Source organism: Vombatus ursinus, unplaced genomic scaffold (genome assembly GCF_900497805.2).
Source record: "Vombatus ursinus unplaced genomic scaffold, bare-nosed wombat genome assembly UNPS02005459.1, whole genome shotgun sequence".
Taxonomy (NCBI): Eukaryota; Metazoa; Chordata; class Mammalia; order Diprotodontia; family Vombatidae; genus Vombatus; species Vombatus ursinus.
Window position 1 is genome coordinate 12,295,928 of NW_020945237.1, and position 21,159 is coordinate 12,317,086.

The window sequence follows — 21,159 nt, forward strand, 5'->3', positions numbered from 1 at the left end:
AAACAGGAAGATGAATGCCCCCTTTGCTTGATTTAGATGAGTATCTATTTCCCTGTCACTATTCACTCCACAAGGGTGCAAAGCTCATAAAGTATGGACTGCTAGGCTTTCTGTCTCTCATTTAAAATGACGAAGTGTTATTTCATGCTTGGAAATGGCTAGCACATTTTGTCAGCCTGAAAGAATTTTTGGCCAGGATGTTTTGTTGGGACCCATAGCTGTTAGCTGTTGCAGATGTCTGAAAAACTTGGAATTCAGACTGGGTTGTTTGACATATTTAACTGACTGTTATGGTCAACAGAAACTAAGAATCTTCAGTTCCCATGGCACCTTTAATGCCCAAAAAACAAAGGAGAATTTGGTTTCCTCGGACTGCCCATGGGCAATTTCATGACTGTGAATTACCCATCAATATTAATTAACATTGCCTAAGGCCCCAGGGGCTTTAGAGAGTCTGAAGAAAACATGGTTCCTGCCATGGAAGGATTGAGAATCTAGAAGCCAAACACTTACAGAGATGGGGTTTTCCTTAGGGTCCTGTAGAAATTGTATACTAGAGGGACTTGAGAAATTGTTATTTCGTGCTCACAAAATTGTAGGGGAGGATACCTCTCCTGTTTCTTCTTTCCAACAAAATCACCAGTGGACTGAGCTGCCAATCTGCATTAGGCCAAGCAACTATGGTGTGGTGTATTATGCCATTTCTTCAAGGCATAGCTCAGGTTACTTTGTGCAATCAAGTAACAAGCATTTATTGAGTGCCTACTACGTGCCAGGCACTGTGCTAGGAAATATAAAGTCAAAAATGAAACAGCCTCTATCCTCAAAGACCTTACATCCTGCACAAAGGCTTTCTTGATACCACTCCTCCCTGCTCCCCTCAATTTTAGCACCCTCTCTTTCTTGAAATAATTTGGTATTATTTTGTTTATGTTACCCTTTGCTGAAGTGGCCTCCAAGGCTTACCTTTCTTCCTCTGCATTGTCTGGATTGTAGGCTGAAAGAGATATGGAGGCACTTTGTGGAAATGCTGGATGCAGCAGGTACCTGTGAAAAGGGTACTTGTCAGAAAAAAGAAAAGAAAAGAAAAGGATATTTGTCAGAGTCAAGATCTGGTGGTTCCTTTTAGAGGACCAGACACAGTACTTTGGAATATCTGGTTCTCTTTCTTTTCCGTCTTTCTTATCAGAAAGAGATGCCTGGGTAGGTACCATGGAGTAGGGAGAGTCTTTAGGACCAGCTGACAATGCACTGAACCCCTTAGTCACCCGGAAGGCAGCCAGGAGTTGAGCTGAAGTCTGAGTTAGAATGAACAAATGGAGAGAGGATGACCTACACAGGGAAGCTGTAGAATCAGAAGGAGACCATAATATAGCAGAAAGAAATCCTGGTCTTCACACTTCACAATTTTCCTGAGTAAGTCAGTTAGTATGGGTCTAGTGGGAAAGAGATTACCTAGTAGCTGACAGAAGAGGGTCTCCCTTCTGAAAGAGTCCGGGCCCTCAGCTATTCTCTGTTGGGTGAAATTGGTACTCACTGGAATATAGGGTGTTGCCTGACTAGTCACTCCAGTGTGTTGCTTTTCTGAGAGGAGTCCAAACAACAGGGTGCCATAATTTCCATTTATATGTATCTCTAACTCCTGGACTATTTGTGGTGTAGACAAAATTCAGGTTATGATACTACTCTCTATTACTACTGTTGCTACTACTACTGCTATTATACTACAGCTGCTACTGCTGATGCTGCTACTACTGCTGCTGCTACTACTACTGTGCTGCTGCTAAGTTGCTGCTGCTGATACATGTCTACACTGATACTGTTACTACATAATAAATGCTTAAGAAGTGTTTATTGCATTGAAAATAAATGCAAACTTCCATTATTATTATATTTCTACTACTATTACAACAGGGAAGATAACTATTACTACTAATTTGAGGAAAGCTAGGTAGATCTGACCCTTTGCATGGAAGCACCATTTGACTGTTTTCCTACTGTTAGAAATCAGCAATCCAAACTACAAGTTCAAAAATGCATTTCTGGGTAAGAGATGTCCAAGAAGTTGAAAAGACTCTCTGGTTCTTTCATGAAGGCAGCTGGTCAGTGGACTTCCGGTGTGAAGCTATAAACGTAGGATCATAGGGCGTAACAGACTGGATAAACAGTCTTGTTTGGGAGACACTAAATCCCACTATTAAGAATAAGCTGGCTTGGTCTCTCCCTTTACTCTCCTACACACACACACACACACACACACACACACACACACCACCTGCTGGGTCTTTGAAGGATTTTGTGATCCTCTGTATCTAAGTAACTACTGGTTATTTAAAGAGGGCCACTAAAGGTGGTTCACTAATTTGAGGGCTCATCTAGGCAATGAAACAAAGTAAAGTTAGGCAGAGCTATCCTGGGACAGTCCCCCAGAAGCCAAAAAACAGGCTTGTTGGACTTTTGCCTCCCATGTGTAGTTCTTTATAATGATCTCCTGGTTTTCCCCACGTCCAAGAAAACAACTTAGTACAAGCCTCTTGGGTCTAATGCCCAGAAAGCAACCCTTTCCCCTCCTGCTTACCACTGGCTCTGTCTCTACTTATTAAATCTTCAAGGAGGGGAGAAATACTTACTCACCCTTATAGATTTCTTAAATTAAATTTTGTTCATATCATATGATCATGGGATAATACATTTACGGCTGGAATAGAATTTAGAAAGTCATAGGATCCAACCTTCTCATCGTACAGGTGAGGCATAGAGATGTTAAATGACTTCAAAGGCCTAAATAAAAATCCCACCATACAGGGATTTTTTAAGTTTCATCAGATCCACTGGGGGCATTGTAATTGCTACCAATTCAAGGTGACCTAGAAAATGTACATCCCAATGATCCCAAGATGCTTTTGGCTTCAGCTCACAATCCCATCAATACCTAGAGTTTGGTTCCATTCACTTACTGTGTGAGAGGACCTGTCTATCCTGCTAGGACAAGGTCTACTTGTGAGGAGAATGCCCATAGCCTAGAAGGAGACAACAGGCACCATCTGGGGTGTTCACTTCTGGGAAGGAAATTCCTGGTCTGGACTACTCAGGGCCTGCAAAGTATAACAGCATTCAGAATATATCTGAAAAGAAACAAGCCAAGACCTTACTCTTACCATACCACCCTTTCGACTACCAACAGATCTTAACACTCAGAGTCTTAACTAGCATAGGGTGAATTTAGCTTTGACCCAGGGCTCTGACACTTTGGAAACAGTGAGGAAAGGATAATGTACATTCTGAGAGGACAAGCTTCTAACAAGTTCTCTTTCTAAGGACTACCCTCTTAATGCTTCATCTCACAGTCACTCAAAAGTCCAAGGTACAAATGCTCCCATAGGACTCTCTACGGGTTGACAATTCCTTCCTGGTATGACTACATCCATAATAAATTGTGAATGGTACTTCCATGCCAACTTCTGCCCCTACCAAAGGACTGTCCTTTACGGATACTCTAAGCCCACTGGAATTCAATTTGTCCTAGGGGAAGTTTTAGCTAGAGAGTGAAAATTCTATCTGCACTGAAGTGCAAAACTCTTTTGTAAGTTCATCTTCAGAGAGCTAGATGACTCAGTGCATAGAGCACGGGTCTTGGAATCCAGAAGACTCAAATCTGGACTCAGACACCTGGGTTAACCCTGTTTGCCTCAGTTTCTTCATCTGTAAAATGAGCTAGAGAAGGAAATGGCAAATCACTCCAGCATCATTGCTAAGAAAACCCCAAAATGTAGTCACAAAGAGTTGGATATAACTGAAATGACCCAACAACATCAACAAAGTACCTCCTAGCTAACTAGAGCATTTTTATGTGCCAGGCACTGTGCTAGGTATTGGAGATACAAATACAAGCAAACTAGACAGTCCTTCTGTTGAGGATACTACACTTTATAATGGAGAAGGAAAACACATAAAAGAGAGCTGGAAAAGGGGGTGGAGGGGAGCAGTCCAGAGAGTGAGTCCAGCTAGGAATGAAAGTGATCATGGCTGGGGCCCCTCATGAAATAGAGGTCAGGGATAGAGACCAATCCTAAAAGCAGGCTTTAGCTTACAGATACCCTCAGGGCAGCAAGGCTATTGTTGAGGAGGTTGGAAAGTCCAGAAACTGGGTTGATCTAAGAGATTCAACCATTCTTTTACTTTTTAACATTTAATTCTTAAATTAACCAAAGAATTTTACAGACACTACGGGGAAGCAAATATCACATAAATATTCTGATATTAAAAAAAAATCACTGATGTAGTATATAGCAAAAAGAATGCTTGAGTTAGTCAAGAAACTTGGAGTTAGGAAACCTAGCTTCATATTCCTTACAATGTGAATGACTTCCAGCAAGTCAGTCATTTCACCCCCTAAGACTCAGTTTCCTATAAAATGGACATAATAATCCTTGCCTTGCTTTGCCTTAAGGGGTCACTACAAAGTACCTCATAAACTTTAAAGATTTACATAAATGACACTATTATCACTAATGTTTTTGTGTTTATTTTTTACTTCTATTTATTTGCTGCTAAATATCTGAATTTTATCATAATAGCCAATTTAATGAATTCTAAATTGCATAATTTGCCTGATCTATACCATAACAAATTTGATTACTTGAACAGCTTTCCAATATCATTCAGATTATTCACATACTCAACATAGCCAAATGCTTGGCCATGAGACCTACTTTAAAGCAGTGCACAGCTGCCCTCTTGTGTCTCTTTCATATAATTAAATTTATTATGTTTGAAAAAAATTGGAAATTCAATTAGTTAAAAGTTTTTAAAGGTCACCATCTGCCATCATTCTTTTTTGTCTATAATTACAATTCTAAATAGTAGCTTATTATGCAAAATAAAAAGCTACAACTATCTCTACCTCAATATGCAAGCATGAGGTATTTTTTGGTATGAACACTGAAATATTTATAAAATAAAATCATTTTTCTCTGCTCAGGCCTCCTGCCAACCAAATCAAAGGTGTTAATATGATTGTTTTAATCCTATACTCATCAATTAATATTTATTGAGTCCCTGTGGATTCATGAACTCACACTATATAAGATTTACAGAATGCTTTTTTCACATTAAGCTGTGAGCTAAATAGTATGATTCTATCCATTTGACAGAGGAGAAAATTGAGGCTCAGTGGGGCTAAATGGATCACTCCTGATCACACAGCTAGTAAGTGTTGGAAGATGGAGTCAAATCTAACAAACTTTTCAAATAACCAGTTAATCATTGTGTGGTCCCTATTCCCACCCTCAAGAGCAAAAAAGAAAAAAAAAAGGCAAATGATAGGAGCAATCTAAACAGAGTTCTGAGCTCTACCTCTGCTAGTTTAGTTTGCTACTCCACTTGAAGTATGTCTTTACGTGAATATCTCAAAAATGGGGACCTCTCCACAATTCTCTGTATATGGTTTTCTCCCAGATGAATATCAACATTACAGTTTTCTATTTAAATGTTCTTTGTTATACTATGAGGAATATTGGGTTACAATAATGGGCAAAGTGCCTTATGAGCCTTGCAGAAATGTGAGTTGGTCAGTCATAGACCTTGAAGCCTAACTACAGAATCCAACGTCGTTCAGCTTCAGAGTACTATATTGGTCCAAATACAGGCTATTCCCAAAATTCGTACTGAATCCTGAAAATGAGATATGATGAAATGAACAAAAAAAAAAAAAAAGTCAAACCAAAAAAATAAAACCAATCATAGACCACTCTCAAGCCAGATTTGGTGGTGATGAGATGGGATGGGGCTAGGAACGTTGCTTATCTTTGGCCTGGGATAATGTCTCAATCGGGCATTTTCTCATTTCTGGATGCGTTCTGTGCAGTTCTCCCAAAGGTGGCCATTTTTAGCCTAACCTGGACTCTTCTTAGACGTCCTAAAGTACGACTTTTTCTTTTAGTTCTACCTTGATCTTTCCTTCAATCCAAAGTAGAATATTAAGAAGGCAAATGTCTTGTGCTTAGTATTTCCAGGTCTCTTGATCTCCTCTTTCTCTCTAAGCTGTACCTCTAAAGTGGTCTTAAAACAATATACTTCATCGGCCCAATTTGTTCACACTCCATCCCTTCTTGGATTTCACAAGATCATAGTTTAAGTGTTAAAGGACCTCAGTGACCATCTAGTGTGAGGGGTTCTTAATCTAGGAGACATGGACTGATTGCTTCAGCAGATAGGAGGAAAAGATTATATTTTTACTTCAGTATAAATTTCTTTTGCAATCCTATGTATTTTATTTTATGAATTTAAAATCTTTTCTTCTGAGAAGGGGTCCATAGGCCTAACCAGACTTTCAAAGGGGTCCATGTCATAAAAGAGGTCAAGAAAAGAATTCTCACTGCTTTCCTCTTGTCTTCTGCGGAAAGAGCATGGGACAAAGTGGGCAAACCAAGATTCTGATCCAGGCTCAGCTACAAATTGACCGTGTGGCCTTAGGCCAGTCTGTTGACCTCTTTACATCTCAGTTTTCTATTTGGAATTCAAAGATTCTGACGTGATTATAAATTTGTCTGACCCCACTACTGATCTGCATCCTATTAGCTGCGCTCTTCCCAGTTATAAATGTGCAAATCCCCTTTACATGAATTATAGATTTTTTTTCCTGTAGCAGACAAGGGTATCCATGATGAAGCTTTACACACACACACACACACACACACACACACACACACACACACACACCTTTGTCTTATATGTCTGCTTCTGGGTCTTAAAGTATCATGAGCAACAGTCACAAATTCATACTGTGACAACTCCTACAGCACATAACTTATTCTCAACAAACATTTGTTGAAAAGAAATATAAATAAAATTCTAAAAGGAAAACAATCTAGAAGCACAAACACGGCTAAGTAGAGCCCCAAAGAGCCTCTCAATAAAAGAACCACAAGAGATTTTGCTTTGGGGTCATCCAGCAGCTCAGTTCACTATCCTGAAATAAGTTAAGATGGTGCAAAGTCTAAATATAGAAGGAAAAAACTCTATTTGGTCCCCATATTTGTAGCCAGAATACATTGAGCTCCTTTTATCTTCAACTGAAGAACTTTGAAGAGAAAGTGATATCAACTTGCCAACTTGGCTGTGAGTGCTCTGGACACCATCAACACTTCTACTGTTTCAAAGGTCATTTCCTATTGATTCCATGATCAAAAATGGGCAACTTTCCTGTGATCCCTTTCCTTAATGCTTACAGCTGGTACCTGATTACATCACTCACTGTCACAAAGTAGTTATTGTGGCCTTATAGGATGGTGGAGGATAATTATAAATATGTGGTAGTTCTCTGTTTTTCCACTTCAAGGAAAGTTGAAAAATGCTAACCAAGAGAGGCAGTTTGGACAGTGGGAAGAGCATTGTACTGGAAGATGGAAAAATCTGGATTCTATTCTTTTTCCCCTCCTTCCCACCAAGTCACTATGTGACCTTGAGTAAAGTACTTAACCTCTCTAGATCTAAGTTGCCTCATCTGTAAAATGAGACACACTTGCTTGACTGAAAGCAGGAGGCTGAATGAGATATCTTAACATCTCTGATCCTAAGTATGATTTTTATTGGAAAATCAGATACATTTTCTGATCAACTTTGGTGGGTAGCTGGACCACACATGATGTCCAATGAACTCCATGCTCCATTCCCAAACCTCTGATCAACTCAATTCTCTGATATTTTTGTTTGAACAAAGAGAAGTTTAGGGTATTTCATGGAATCCTGAGTCCGTATTTTTCCACCCCAGCTAACACAGCCATGAAGAAAAATCTCAATGTTTTCCAGATGTCCTGGGTTTTAGAAGGCTATGGCTTGTGAAAGGAAGATGAAACCGAGATGTAGAAATGCTGCATTATTTTATGGAAATACTCAAGCTGGCCCATGACTTAAAAGGCCAGATGAAGCCTCTATGGCCAAAATGAAGGAGGGTTCGTTTTTTGATCCCAAACTACTTCTTGAAAAATTCAACTTGATGCTTATTTGAATTTTTCATCCAAATAAGAATATCCTTAGATCTCCAATGATCCTTTTAACCTTTTCTGTGATTGTTTAACTACCATTCCATTAAAGCCTCAGGGGAGAATGAGTTCTAGAAAGCTTGTTAGCTGTTTGCCGAATTCTCTTCGATAACAACAGATTCCTGGTAAACAAGTTCCAGGTCCTCTAGGATAGGCACAGACGTGTGATATCATTTGCACAGGGAACTGCTCCATGAGGCAGCAACTTCTATTAGTATAGGAACACAGAAGGATGAAGGGCCAGAGCCAGTATGGGTCCGAGGTAAGACCTGAATTCAGGTCTTCCTGGCTTTGAGGCCATGTCTCTATCCACTATGTTGTGCTGTCTGTCTTGTAGGCACTCCCTTACCTCTAGAAAGTATAAGTTCACTAATCATGATTTTTATATTTTGTCTATGGTTGAAGTTAAGTAATAGAAGGTCAATGTAAAGATACTTCTAAGGCAAATGGTTCCAACATATGTTCCAAGTTTAAAAAGAAGCAGCAAATCATGCCACACTTGGTTATTTTGCCTTGTAGTGCTTGTGATGAGTTAAAAAAAAAAAAGACCACCTTGAACATAAGTATTGCTTATGTACCAATATCTGTTGTGAAGAATGCAGAGAAACCTGTCAAGAACTTAACAAAAGCCTCCAAACCAAGACAATGATATGCCTCTGGATTAAAGTCACCAACTATCAAAGTGTATTATTGAGCTGGGGAAGAGGAGAGCAGTAAAAATATTGGAAAATCTGACTAGAGGTTAAGCAATGAAAGACGCTAAAGGTTTGGGGTTAATTCAGAAGCTTCCTCTTTTAATGTCATGTTACTTTCTTCAAAAAAGGGAATCAGGTAGCCCTAAAATGAAGACTAACAACACACACACACACACACACATACACACACACACACACCTAAGACAGTAGAACCAAAGTGTAAAATGATTTTTTTTTGTAGCACAGCACAGGGGAAGAAATATTAGATTTGGAGCTGGAGAACCTGGGTTTGAATCCTGGCTCTAATATTATCTGTAAAATATGGGATAGATCACTTAATTCTTTCTAAAGGTTTGGCAGTGAAGGGGAAGAGAGACTAGCTTCCAGGAGCGCCAGTTTGAAGAAAGATGTGTTTTCTTAGGATAGAGCAAACTTGAACATGTTTGCAGGCTGAGGGGATGGAGTTGGAGGAAGAGGAGAGACAGAGAGACAGAGAAACCAATAGAGACAGAGACAGAGAGGTAAAAAAGGTGAGTGTAGTAACAGTCCCAGAGGAGGCCAGAAGGAATGAGAGTGAAGACACAGGTAGAAGGATTTAACTTTGGCAGTTGGGAGGGTCAACATATCATGACAACAGAGAGAAGAAAAAGCCTGAGAGGTTAATAATAACAGCTCATATTTTATAGCATTTTAAAGTTTGTAAAGTTCTTTACATACATAATTTCATTTGATCCTCACAAGTCTATTAATGAATGAAAAAAATCAATGTTTACTATGTGTCAAGTGCTGTCACTGGGGATAAAAATACAAAAAGCAAAAACAGCCCTTCCCTTCCAGGGCCTCACATCCTAATGAAGGAGACAACTCACACAGGGAAGAGGTGTCCAGAGAAGGGCAGTCTTGGTTCTGAAAGTTACAGGAACGGTGAGTGGGGCTTTAGGGGAGTAAATGAACAAACCACATCTAGAAGCAATGGCAAAGTTGATAAAATCATGGTTCATGGCTCCAGAATGGGAGGGGATTAGGAGGGTCCCCACAGTGAAAGGTATGGAGATAGTCAAAGAGCTAGCTGAAGCTTTTCTTGAAATAGTGGTCTGGAAAACCCAGTTACCAATAAAGAGAGGGGTCATAGTGTTCCCATTTCTCTAGACTAATGAGGCATCTGGCAAGAGAATGGAAGAGATGGCCAGAGAGTCAAGCGGGAAGTAAAGAACTGCTGAAGCTTTTCCTGAAATTGTGGTCTGTGAAAAGTAGTCATCAATCAGAAGAGCAGTGTCCTAGAGGAGGCAGGTGCTATTATTGCCACCATTTTACAGATAAAGAAACTGAGATTCGGAGAGGTAGTGAGAGTCTGAGAGATGATTTCAATGTTGGACTTGCTGATGTCAGGTTATCCATTGTGCCATGTTGAATAGAATTAAGAGAATTCATGCTACATTTGAAGTCAGATAACGTGGGTTCAAATCTAGGATCTTCCACCTTGCTACATGTAATCTTGGGTAGACAAAATGAGTGGGAGAGGTCCAACTGACCTTTAAGATCTCTGGAAGCTTTAGATCAATGATTTGAGCCTTCTGATGGAAGTAGATGAAACACTGTGATGATAAAACCATTCAGTTACAATCTAGCTGCATCTCAGATGTTGCTATTGTTCTGAAACTCCATCTGATCACCCTACAGGGAAGTTTGAGATTCCCAAGAAAAACACCTGGGATTTCATCTATTTGAAAATAAATCAGAAGACTCTTTGGTGGGGGGTGGGGAGAGAGAGAAGTGTTTATTCTTACTGGGTTCTAATCTCACTGAAATCTAACCTCTGGATCAGGGTACCTTGACTTTATAGACCTCTGAACTGACTGAATTAACTTTCAAAGATCAATACCTGGTCACATATTACCTGTGTCCCCCTCCCCATTTTTGTCATTACTACAATCCCCTGACATCCTAGAAACAGCATATATACACTCTTTACTTTCTTACCAGGGCTTCCACACAATCCAAAAGGGTGTATTTTTTAGCATCAATACATAAGAGAAAATATGTAAATTTAGAAATAACATGCAAAGGTATGGCTGCCAAGGTCTGTATAAAATAATTCCATGCAGGCTGGGAAATTGCCAATTGAGTGGTCAATACTAAACTATACAAAATATCAAGCTGAGTCCTTCCCCCTGCAAGTCTCTTCCAGGGTTCTTGAGCACATTCTGACATGCCCCCAATGCCCCAAACACAAACAGCAGAACTTCTCAACTCAGTGTATGTGCCCCTCATCCATAATATGGAATTCACTTACCTGAGTGCTTCTGGTAGGGTTTATTCAAACTCTCTACAATCCCATATTCATTCTCAGGCCAGAGGAAGGGTTCCCTTAGGAGATTTGGGGTTTCCAACCATACCATCCTACTTAATCAGTATGTAAATTACTAGATTTGTTATTGCTCAGTCATTTCAATTGTGTCTGACTCTTCATGACCCCATTTGGGGTTTTCTTAGCAGAGATACTGGAATAGCTTGCCATTTTCTTCTCAGCTCATTTTACAGATGAGGAAACTCAGGCAAACGGGGTTAAGTGACTTGCCCAGGGTCACATAGCTATTAAGTGTCTGAGGTCAGATCTGAACTCAGGAAAATGAGTCCTCCTGACTCTAGGCCCAGCATTCTACCCACTGGGTCACCTAACTGCCCAAATTACTAGATTGCAGAATCACACATTTTAAGGCTGGAAAAGAACTTAAAGGTCACAAGTCCAACCCTCTCATTCAAGAGTTATCTTTTGTATGGCTTTGCTGAAAAGCATATGACTTTGTGATAGTTGTAGATATGTCATTTACCTTTTCTCTGCCAACCTGTTGAAAAGTAAATGACTGTATTCCATCCAAGTTGAATATACTTTTTCTAAACTCATAAAATTTGTTGATCTACTAAATTTATCTGATATTGACAACTTCCTATCTTTTGTACTAGAATAGGTTTGAAGGAAAGGGCCTGATGAGACTCTTATTTTGCCAATAAAAACAATTCTGAGTAGACTTTGAAGACTAACAATTATTCAGTTGGCGATAGGAATACCCCCATAAAACTATGCTGCTTTGTAGTGTTATATTTATAGCAAATAGGAGCCCATCTAGAATTCATCCTAGGTTTAAAAGAAACTTACAAACTTTTCCATCAACATGATGTTTTTGTCTTTTGTCAAAGATAGAGGAGTGATGTCTCTAATAAAGGAGATCTGAAATATGTCACACCCAAATTTTGTGATACTGATGTGCAAACCGGTTCACCTAGCCAACGTATCATGCTTTCCTTTAAGCTATGGTAGTGAAGCTTTTAAGAAATCAGGGCCTACGTGTTTATCTTTAAAGATAAAAAATGTGACCTACATGACTCTTTGTACTATCAGTAGTCCTTAATAACAATTTTATGGCCCCTCGAAATGTAATTCATTAGACACTTCTCCTGCTCTAGAAGCAAGGTGGTTGAAGAGTGTGAGATGTTGGGTTGTTTTTCACATGGCTTTGATTATTATCTGTACATAGTGGAAAAATCCCTGTTGTAGTGAGTGGAATTAGCCATTTGGGTTGTCTTTGCCTCCTATGTGAATCACTGTATTGATCTGATTAAATCATTGTCAAATATATCAAGTCACTCAGTCATGGCAAACTTACCCTCTTGACTGAACTGGCTGGGAATATTCCCTGAGAGCTTTTCTTTTCATTTTTGGGGGAAAATAAGTAGGGGGAGAGTTTAGTTCTGTAGGCTCCACATTGCAGTAAACCAGCCTCTTGCCTTTTCAGCTACCCACGGTGCATCATCGTGGCTGCCAAGACTTCTTTGGAAGAAAACTCTCATCTCCATCATGTTTGCTCAGCAGGGCCCAAAGTGAAAGCAGGGAGGAAAAAAATTACCAAGTAGAGGGTTTTGTGCTGAGGAATTACAGCAGGATATCCTTCTTAAACTTTTTTTTCATGGAACCACAAGGAGCAAGTTCATCCCATTTTAAAGAAATACCCAGTCAGCACTCAAAGGTGAAAAAAAGCGATTTATTTTAGTTTACTTCAGTTTAGTTTGGAGATCTTGAATTTCATTGGCATGAAGAACTCCCAGAGAAAAAATTCCTTCTACCAATGCAGGTTGGCATTTTATTTTCCCTAACTTAGAGTTTTCAAAATATGTACTTCTAACAGTTATGTGAGTTTGATGACACATTGAAATTGCAGGGAATTCCAAAGGTACTGGAATCAAGGGGAAATCCCCAAAGGTTAGAAAATATACCTCTAATTGGTGTTAAAGGGAGAAAAGATGAGAAGACACATTTTGCTAGTTGCCAAATTAAGGATGCAGAAAAGTTCACTGTTACCTCTGATGGAATAACTAAAACACACATTTCACCCAGTCCCTTTATCTGATTCTCCTCATCTCTTTTTCATGAGGGCTTGAAAAAAAAAGAAGAAGAAAATTGAGAGAAGGTGGGGAATGAGATAACAAGGGCAGAAACAGGCAACCAGCAACTTAGTTGCTCTATTCTCATGCTGATTTCCTTACCCTTTAAATTCATTTAATCTTTCAGGTTTTCAGCTATGCCCAACTCACTCCCAAATAACGTTTTACACAATAGATGAAGGGCTAAGAATTTTGCTTAGAATTGCAAAAGATAATGTGAGGTTAGCATATGGCTTATATTTAATTTTGGGAAATCACAAAAATCAGTTTTAAACCTTTCTGTGTGTGAACAAGGCATTCGTCACGCAGAGGAAAAATGGGATTTTGATTGATTGTATTTAGTCATTTGGCATTTCCAAGGTTTTAATAGGAAAAAGATGGTTTCTGGTAGGTTGTTATCTTATTTAACTCATTTTGCAAGTTTTTTCATTACATAATAAAAATTAATATATGTTGAACTTTCAAACTAAAATTGATTTCCCTATTGTTCCATAAAAATCACTCCATCCATGCCATGTTATCCAGCTGTCTATATTGCAGAAATTGCAAGACAGTCACGTAGAACAAATTATAGTAAAAATGGAGGGCTGTAGGAGAGAACTTATCATTCCTCCCCAATAAAAAATTATGTTTTACAACGGTAATGTCAACATCAGTATTTCTGAACACTGCTATTACTAAAAGAATGAATGCATTTGCTAGACAAGACAACTGAGGTTTGCTTTTTAAAATGTGGTGGTGGTGGTGGTGAAGTTATTTCAGTCATGTTTGACTTTTCGTGAACCCATCTGGGGTATCCAAAGATACTGGAGTGATTTGCCATTTCCTTCTCCAGCTCATTTTACAGATGACAAAACTGAAGCAAATAGGGTTAAGTGGCTTGCCGATGTTCACTTAAGTCACTTAAGTGTCAGGCCAGATTTGAACTCAGGAAATGAGTCTTCCTGATGCCAGGCCCAGCACGCTATCCACTGTACCACCTAGACAAAGAGTTCAAGGAGAGTTATACTGAGATTTATCTGAAAAGTTCATCAGTTCAGTACTGAGAAGATTATAGAATTGTATACTAGAATTGGAAGGGATGGATCTCAAAGATTATCTAGTTCAACTCTCTCATTTTATAAATGAGGAAACTGAGGCCCAAAGCACTTAAGTGACTTGCCCAAGTTCACACAATGGAAGAACTAAGGTTTGAACCCAGGTCTGCTGACTTTAAATCCAGTTTTCATTTCAGTTCATCATGCTACCCTAGGTCATATACTATGAAATAAAAATACAGTGAGACCACAGGAAATTTATATGAAAGTAAAAGTCTTCCTAAGGATTAATTTAGATTTTTTTTTACATCATAGAGAAATTAGAAAAATACTAATATCCCATCTGACAAATGGAACGCCACATAATGAGAGTGTCATAGTATTGCCTGAATCACATGTTCAATCTCTGCTTTCTGCCCTTTTCTATAAATTGGTTTTATCCTTGAATAAATGCTAAAAGTTAAAATTTGAACTACTGAGTATGATACTGGTAAGTAAACACCAAAGTAAAAGTAACAACACTAAACACAACATTGTATTTTTGTAGCAACCACTGGTGTTGTAAAGAGACACTGTACTTGGAAAAGGACCACGGTGATTCCTTATAACGATGTCTTAATTGGAAAAGACCTTTCAGATAATTGACTAGCGTTAAGTGTACCTATAACTGATGGGGTGCCAGGTGAGCCAACATATCCACCTCTCAAACCCGATTAATAGCTCAACTGAGGTACAGCCTAATGCTGTATTCAGCCTAATGGACCATTATCTTGCCTCCCAAAGCGACAGTCAAGCAGCAGACCCCGTTTCATCATTACCTGCATTTATTTAAGCAAACCAAGTGTTTAGGGATGGAAAATTAATGCTTTTATAAAGTTTCACAAATACAGAATGAAGAAAAGAATATCCATACCCAGAAGTGAGGGCATTTTTACACACAGTTCTACTTAAAGAAAACACTCAAAGGAAGCAAGCTGGAGCTACAGCAGGCGTACATCATCGGGCATTCTCATTTTAACAATCCATCGACCAATCCAAACGAACTGGTGCTTTGCTCCTAAACTGATCCTAATGACGACAGTTGCATTGAAGAGTGCGTTCAGTGACCACGATGGACATACATGATGTGAGACTCAACCGTTTGTTTTTAATGCCATTGCATGTTAGGCAGGGAAAAAAAAAAAACTATCATGTTACATTCACTGTGACATCAAATGAAACGTGATCTAGTTTGCATAGGTTAGTATTTGGGTTAGCATGATGTTGCTGTAGTCCACCAAGGCTTCAAGATTCACAGTGTAAAGGGAAAAGAACGTGAATTAAAGCATTTCTACTAAAATATATTTTAATAGCTGGTGTTAACAATCTGCATAACAAAAACCAAATTATGTCAACACATGACTTCATTCTGTAAGTCCCTCCATTCAAAAAACATTGTTTCCTTCTTAACTGCATGCCTTTTAAGCAAATACAGTTTTGCGAAAGAAAAAAAAAAAGCAGGATAACAAACTCAAATTCTACATACTTTAAAGCAAATATAAGCCAAACTGCCCAGTGGTTCCTTTTTGCTATTTTTTTTTTAATATCACATGGCAAAAACCAACAGATTATAGTTTCCACATCATGTCAACAGTACATTCAGTGCTATTTTCTGATGGTCCAGCAACCTGTCCGGTGCAATACCCAAGCACATGATTGTCATGCATTATCCTTTCATCTTCCAATACAATTTATTCTCAACAGCAAATGGATTACAACTTAAATCTAGTAGTAAACTTTATATTGTATATCAGACACAAAAAGCATAAGATATCCTCACAAATATATTGTAGTGAATCGCAGAGTTTGAGGGGGAACAGATGGTCCTGAGGCTTCTTCCAGACTTGTGGTATGGGGGTCCTGTAGTCTAAAGCATCTTGGAATAATTGCTACAGCTTATCTAAAGTCTTAGCTTTTTACATCAGCAGTAGTTAGCAATCGCCTGCAAAGAGCCCTGAAGGGCATATAGTACTTCAAAGAGCTACTTTCAGTTAGCATTTTTAATCTAATGTATATGTTTTACTACTAAGACAGTACTTAACTAAAGTTTTTGGTTTCCATATTTCATGTTACTCAGGACAGCCATAATCTAGCAACTTTTATAGGCCTACCTATCTACACAGGTTTTAGATTCTTAGAGGCAAAGAGCTGAAGGAGTTACGAAATCATGAAACAATTTTCTTCTCATGAAGTTAATTCTGCCAAATGCTTATGCCTCATAATTCTTTTGTCTAGGAGATACTAAAAATCCCCAAACCTAAAATTAACCCTTGTGTTAAAGAACTATAGGCATTTTAAGTCCCCAAGGAGCTCTCAAGGAAGAGATGGAAAAGTTTAAAAATGCCCTTCCATTTTTGAGTTCGAATCTTCGGAAAGTGAAATACAATTAGTTATTAATCCCAACATGGCTGGATGACAGAGAGAGCTCTTCTTTCTCCAGACTTTCCCATTTCTTAAAATACAAATCACACATGATATGAGCATTTCTATAGAATTGGCAACAGAAACTTGCTTGGTTTTCTTTCTAATGCCATGTGGACAAATGGGGGATAATCAACAAGGCACCCATTTTATTAAATCTATAATGAAATCTTATTCACTCTCTCCATATTTACACATGTGTGCTTTTAAAAGGTAACACACATTTTATTATTTTTGCCTTTAAAACATTCCAGTGGAGGTGAATGAATCTGAAATAGAGGGGTAACTTTAGTCACACTGCCTCTTTGAGAAGGGACTTCTCTCCAGTCTTTGAAATGCCCTGAAGCACAACAAAGACAGGTCAATCTGCGGTTTACAAAAAAAAAATAAATAAAAAAAGCAGGCAAAATAACATACTTTTTTTTAAGCTTATCACTTCACTTAATTGATGAGAGAAGCAAAAACACAGGTTGAGTAATGCCCTGCTACATTGGCAGGTCTACACAGGTGGTTCTGAGAATTGTGCTTCCATACTTTTGTATGTTCTGCTGAGCTCAGTGAGATGTGAGATATGAATCCCAACATTGCAAACTGTATTATGCTGCTAATTAGAGTTGATGATAACAACATGACAAAGGAGAATTCATTTTGCCACAGGTTAAAAATAGAAAGCTTTCCTAGATAAGAATTAGTAAAAACGTGTACTACAAAACCTCACTTACAACAGAAGAAATATGTCCTTGTTCACGTCATTCTCAAGAGAAAAAACGATTCACACACAGTTTTGAATTTTTGTTGTTGTTGTTCCTGGGAACCTTTAAAAACATATCAAACTGGTCAAGCTGCTTTTATCACTCTTGTAAATGTCCCTTGATTAGAAAGGTAGGGACATTCACTCTTTCTATTTTTTTTTTTTTTTTTGGTATGGTGCAGTCTTCTTTGACTCGATAAAATAGATGATTTATTCTTAACTTTGCTCTTTTGCTGTCAATGTTTTATATGAGAGATGTCACCAAGCTGGATTAGGATGGGGGAAGGGTGGTGGTGTCAAGTGGATCGTTAATAAAAAAGCAAATAGGAACACCAGGAATGTACCTTAAAATAAAGAAAGTACATTGTACACTGTGACGCTATAGAAAGAGTACTTTGGTATAAGATTTCTGTGTTTCTACTGTTTTTCTTGCTTCAGAGATACTTAGCGTCAGTACAAGATTTTGTAAACACGAACAACAATAATGAATTATGATCTTCAGAGTACACAGTATCTTGCTTTACCACATCTACAACACTGCCAATTAGTTCAATGCTGACGCTTGCCCCTTAATTACTGCTGGTTGGTATTACATGAATAATTATCTTGATTGATATCCAGATCTTATGTGAAGCTCAGAAATAGAAGACTGCATCTATGTGGATCCATGTGCACTCATGTAGGTGTTTACATTTTCTAAATTGGAGTTTTGAAACCACAGAATAAATATAAAATACCAAGTCTGTAGTCACTTTGTAGCCCTGATTCTAATGATCACTTAAAGTCAGTTTTCCTTGAGCATACCACATATGGGTTTGTAAAAATTATAGCCATTCTCTGCTTTGTTTGAAATTGCAGTTACCAAATGCTTTCTTCCTTTCCTATTTTGTTTTTATCACAGAAAATGGTCTATGTTGTGCCTTGGAATTTACATATTTACTTAACAATCAAATGGGAGCAAAAAGGCTTATTGCCTTTAGATTGGGTTTTTGTCAAAGCACAATCTTCAATTCAATTACATATTTAGGTTTCCCTTAGTCTGTGCCTGAATAACCCCCCAAAACAGCTGGTTGATTGTGTCAATTCAGCTAAATAACTTTCCAAGTCAATGACAAATGAAAACAGTCAAATTCATTATTAGATGATGTTATTACCACTCCAAACCCCATCCAAAATAAGCCTGATTGACTGAAATGTTCACTTTTCAAGTCTTATTGATGCCAAGTAGACATGATTAGATTGGAATACAGCTTATTGGTTTTCTTAATTCCACCATCTCCCCTAAGTGAGACAATACAGATTTTCAAAGGTCTAAAATCTCAACAGACATTTAACTATAGCCCCATAAGATTTGCAGTTAACAAGACATTTTTTCAGGCTTACTGTTACTTTAAAATTTCCAATACACTCTGTGCTACAGATATCCCCTCTAAATACTGTACATTTTACTAAATATTTGGAGAGTTTAAAAAATAAAGCATTAAGCAAAGCTTAGCATTGGTACAAAAAATCCAGATGTTCTTTGCGTATAATCTCACTGAAGGTGACAATAAACTGCAAAATCAGAACAAAATAAAATACAGGTGTATCCACACCTTGGTTCCTCTATTCAGCTTTTGGCTTCATGACACTGTAGAGTGGTACTAATTTGATGGGAATTTCTACTCATTTTCTGTGGGAAAAATCAGCCTTTGTGATCACTCCTCAACTAATGAGCAACTCATTGTGTCTATGCTGAAAATCACTAAAGAATTTCCTATTTCTACTCCCATCCTGCCACCCCCTGCCCAAATTAGGTCTAGAGGAGACATAACACAAAGTAGAAAGAGAATCCTTTTCTAACCAGTTTAGGTTGCTGAATTCCCATGCCAGAAGTCAAATGAGAAACACCCATTCATTATACCCTAAACAGAATCTCTGTCTTTCCATTAACTTTTTTTTTTGCAATTTTCAATACTTTTCATTCAAATTCAACTTTTCACCAGATCCTGTTAGTCTTTTTCCCCCTTAATATAGAAGCATTGTCAGTGAAAGCTGTTCAAGGAATACCTAAATTATTTATTTACTAGAATATAAGTCTATTTCCTAAGGTTGTAACTCTTTCAAAATTAGAATGTAGCACAGCAGAAGAATCTCAAGCAACTTTTTAAAATGTATTTTTTTTTCTCATGAGCTGGCAAATAGGAAGAATTTTTTTTAAATCAGCTATGCATTTGGCTGTTATGACAGGAATAATCAGCATGGTTATGGGCTGTGCAGTAATGCTGCATATGGTACATAAGCTTAAGCCTGCCTGCGGTAATCAGGGTAAAGGAGATTGGGAAAGGAAAATAGGCAGCATTTGAATTTAGGCCTTTGCAGAGTAGCTATGGAGTTATTTGGCCCTGACATTTTTTTGAGGCCAAGCAAATATTACATTTCTTTTTCCCTGAATTAGATTTAGGGGATAAATAATAGAAAGCAGAAAGGGAGTCTTAACCAGTTGGCCCTATCAAATGTAAGTGGCGGAAAGGGGCACACCTGGGAACGCATATGGAGAGCACAGATGCCATTGTGCCGAGGAATCTGGGAATCTTTTTATTGTGTGAGCAAAACTTTCTTTACCACTATGGCTACTGGATAAGACAATGTGATTTTAACCCGCCTATTCTCTACCAGTCCTTAACAATTTCCAACTAGATGATTACACCTGAATTTGGTACCTGCCTAATGAGTCTAAATTTAAACAGCTTGGAGATTACTGGATGTGCTTTTATTATACTAATGGACTGGATCTCTCATGATTCCAGAGTGACAGCTAAAAGGTCTTCCTTCACTTATCAGATCTGGAGGGAGAAGCAAGGCCTCTTTTCAATACCAGAAAAGTACATTTTACACAAGGGATTAGGAGTCAATCAGAAGAAAACATTAACACAGCTACCAGCACTAGATATCCAGTCACAGTCTAACTGAGTTGGTTGGTTTTTGGAATGATCTACTAGAATAGATCTACTGCTACTTCTGGCTGAGAGCCCATTCTTTCTTCCTGGGACCTGTGTGTCTATTTTTCAATTTAAGGACTGACTTATCTCAGTGATAAAATAGCTAATAAGTGGTCTTAAAAGTATCTTCCATCTTATTAAAAAGGTTAGGTTTTGGAATATATTAGAATAAAGCTCAAAGGGGAAGGAGGAGAAAGAATTAGTTAACAAACTCAATGTAATTGGCTGGAAGCATTCCAGTTTTCCCAGTTCTCTGCACAGTGCCATACATCCATCCATCATCGATGGGTTGCACGTTGACAATATAGTCACCATCCCTGAAGGAAACTTCATCTTCATCTTGAGCACTGTAATCGTACATTGCTCGGTAGGTCCTCTGTTAATGGAAAAGAAGGGATGTTCTCTGAGTACCAAGAGGTAAAATCATAGATAGATCAAGTGAAAAACTTGGGAGTCAAGAAGCAGCCCTGGACTGATAAGCTCCAGAGACCATAGGCAAGTCACTTTATCTTTCTAAGACTCAGTGTCCTCATTCATAAAATGGGGGATCATGATACTTATGGGTCCTGCCTCACAGTGTTGTTGTCAAATGATAACACACACATACATCCACATACAGTATCCCAAAAGTCTTAGAATACTTTTAAACTTTAGTAGCTTAAAACTGCTCTAAGGCTTTTGGGGCATTCTATATTTGTTTGCTTTGCAAGTTTTAATGCACTATATAAATACCAGTTATTTTGCTTTACTGAG

General features: G+C 38.2%; 1 protein-coding gene across 1 annotated transcript in view; it reads right to left on the reverse strand.

Moving 5' to 3' along the window:
• Positions 1–15,020: 15,020 nt before the first annotated feature.
• NEBL (nebulette) overlaps positions 15,021–21,159 on the reverse strand; it is a 151,672-nt gene continuing 145,533 nt past the window's right edge. Inside the window, exon 27 of the mRNA XM_027847840.1 lies at positions 15,021–20,782. Coding sequence (XP_027703641.1) covers positions 20,606–20,782 — 177 coding nt within the window. The 3' untranslated portion in view covers positions 15,021–20,605. The remainder of the gene's footprint in view (positions 20,783–21,159) is intronic.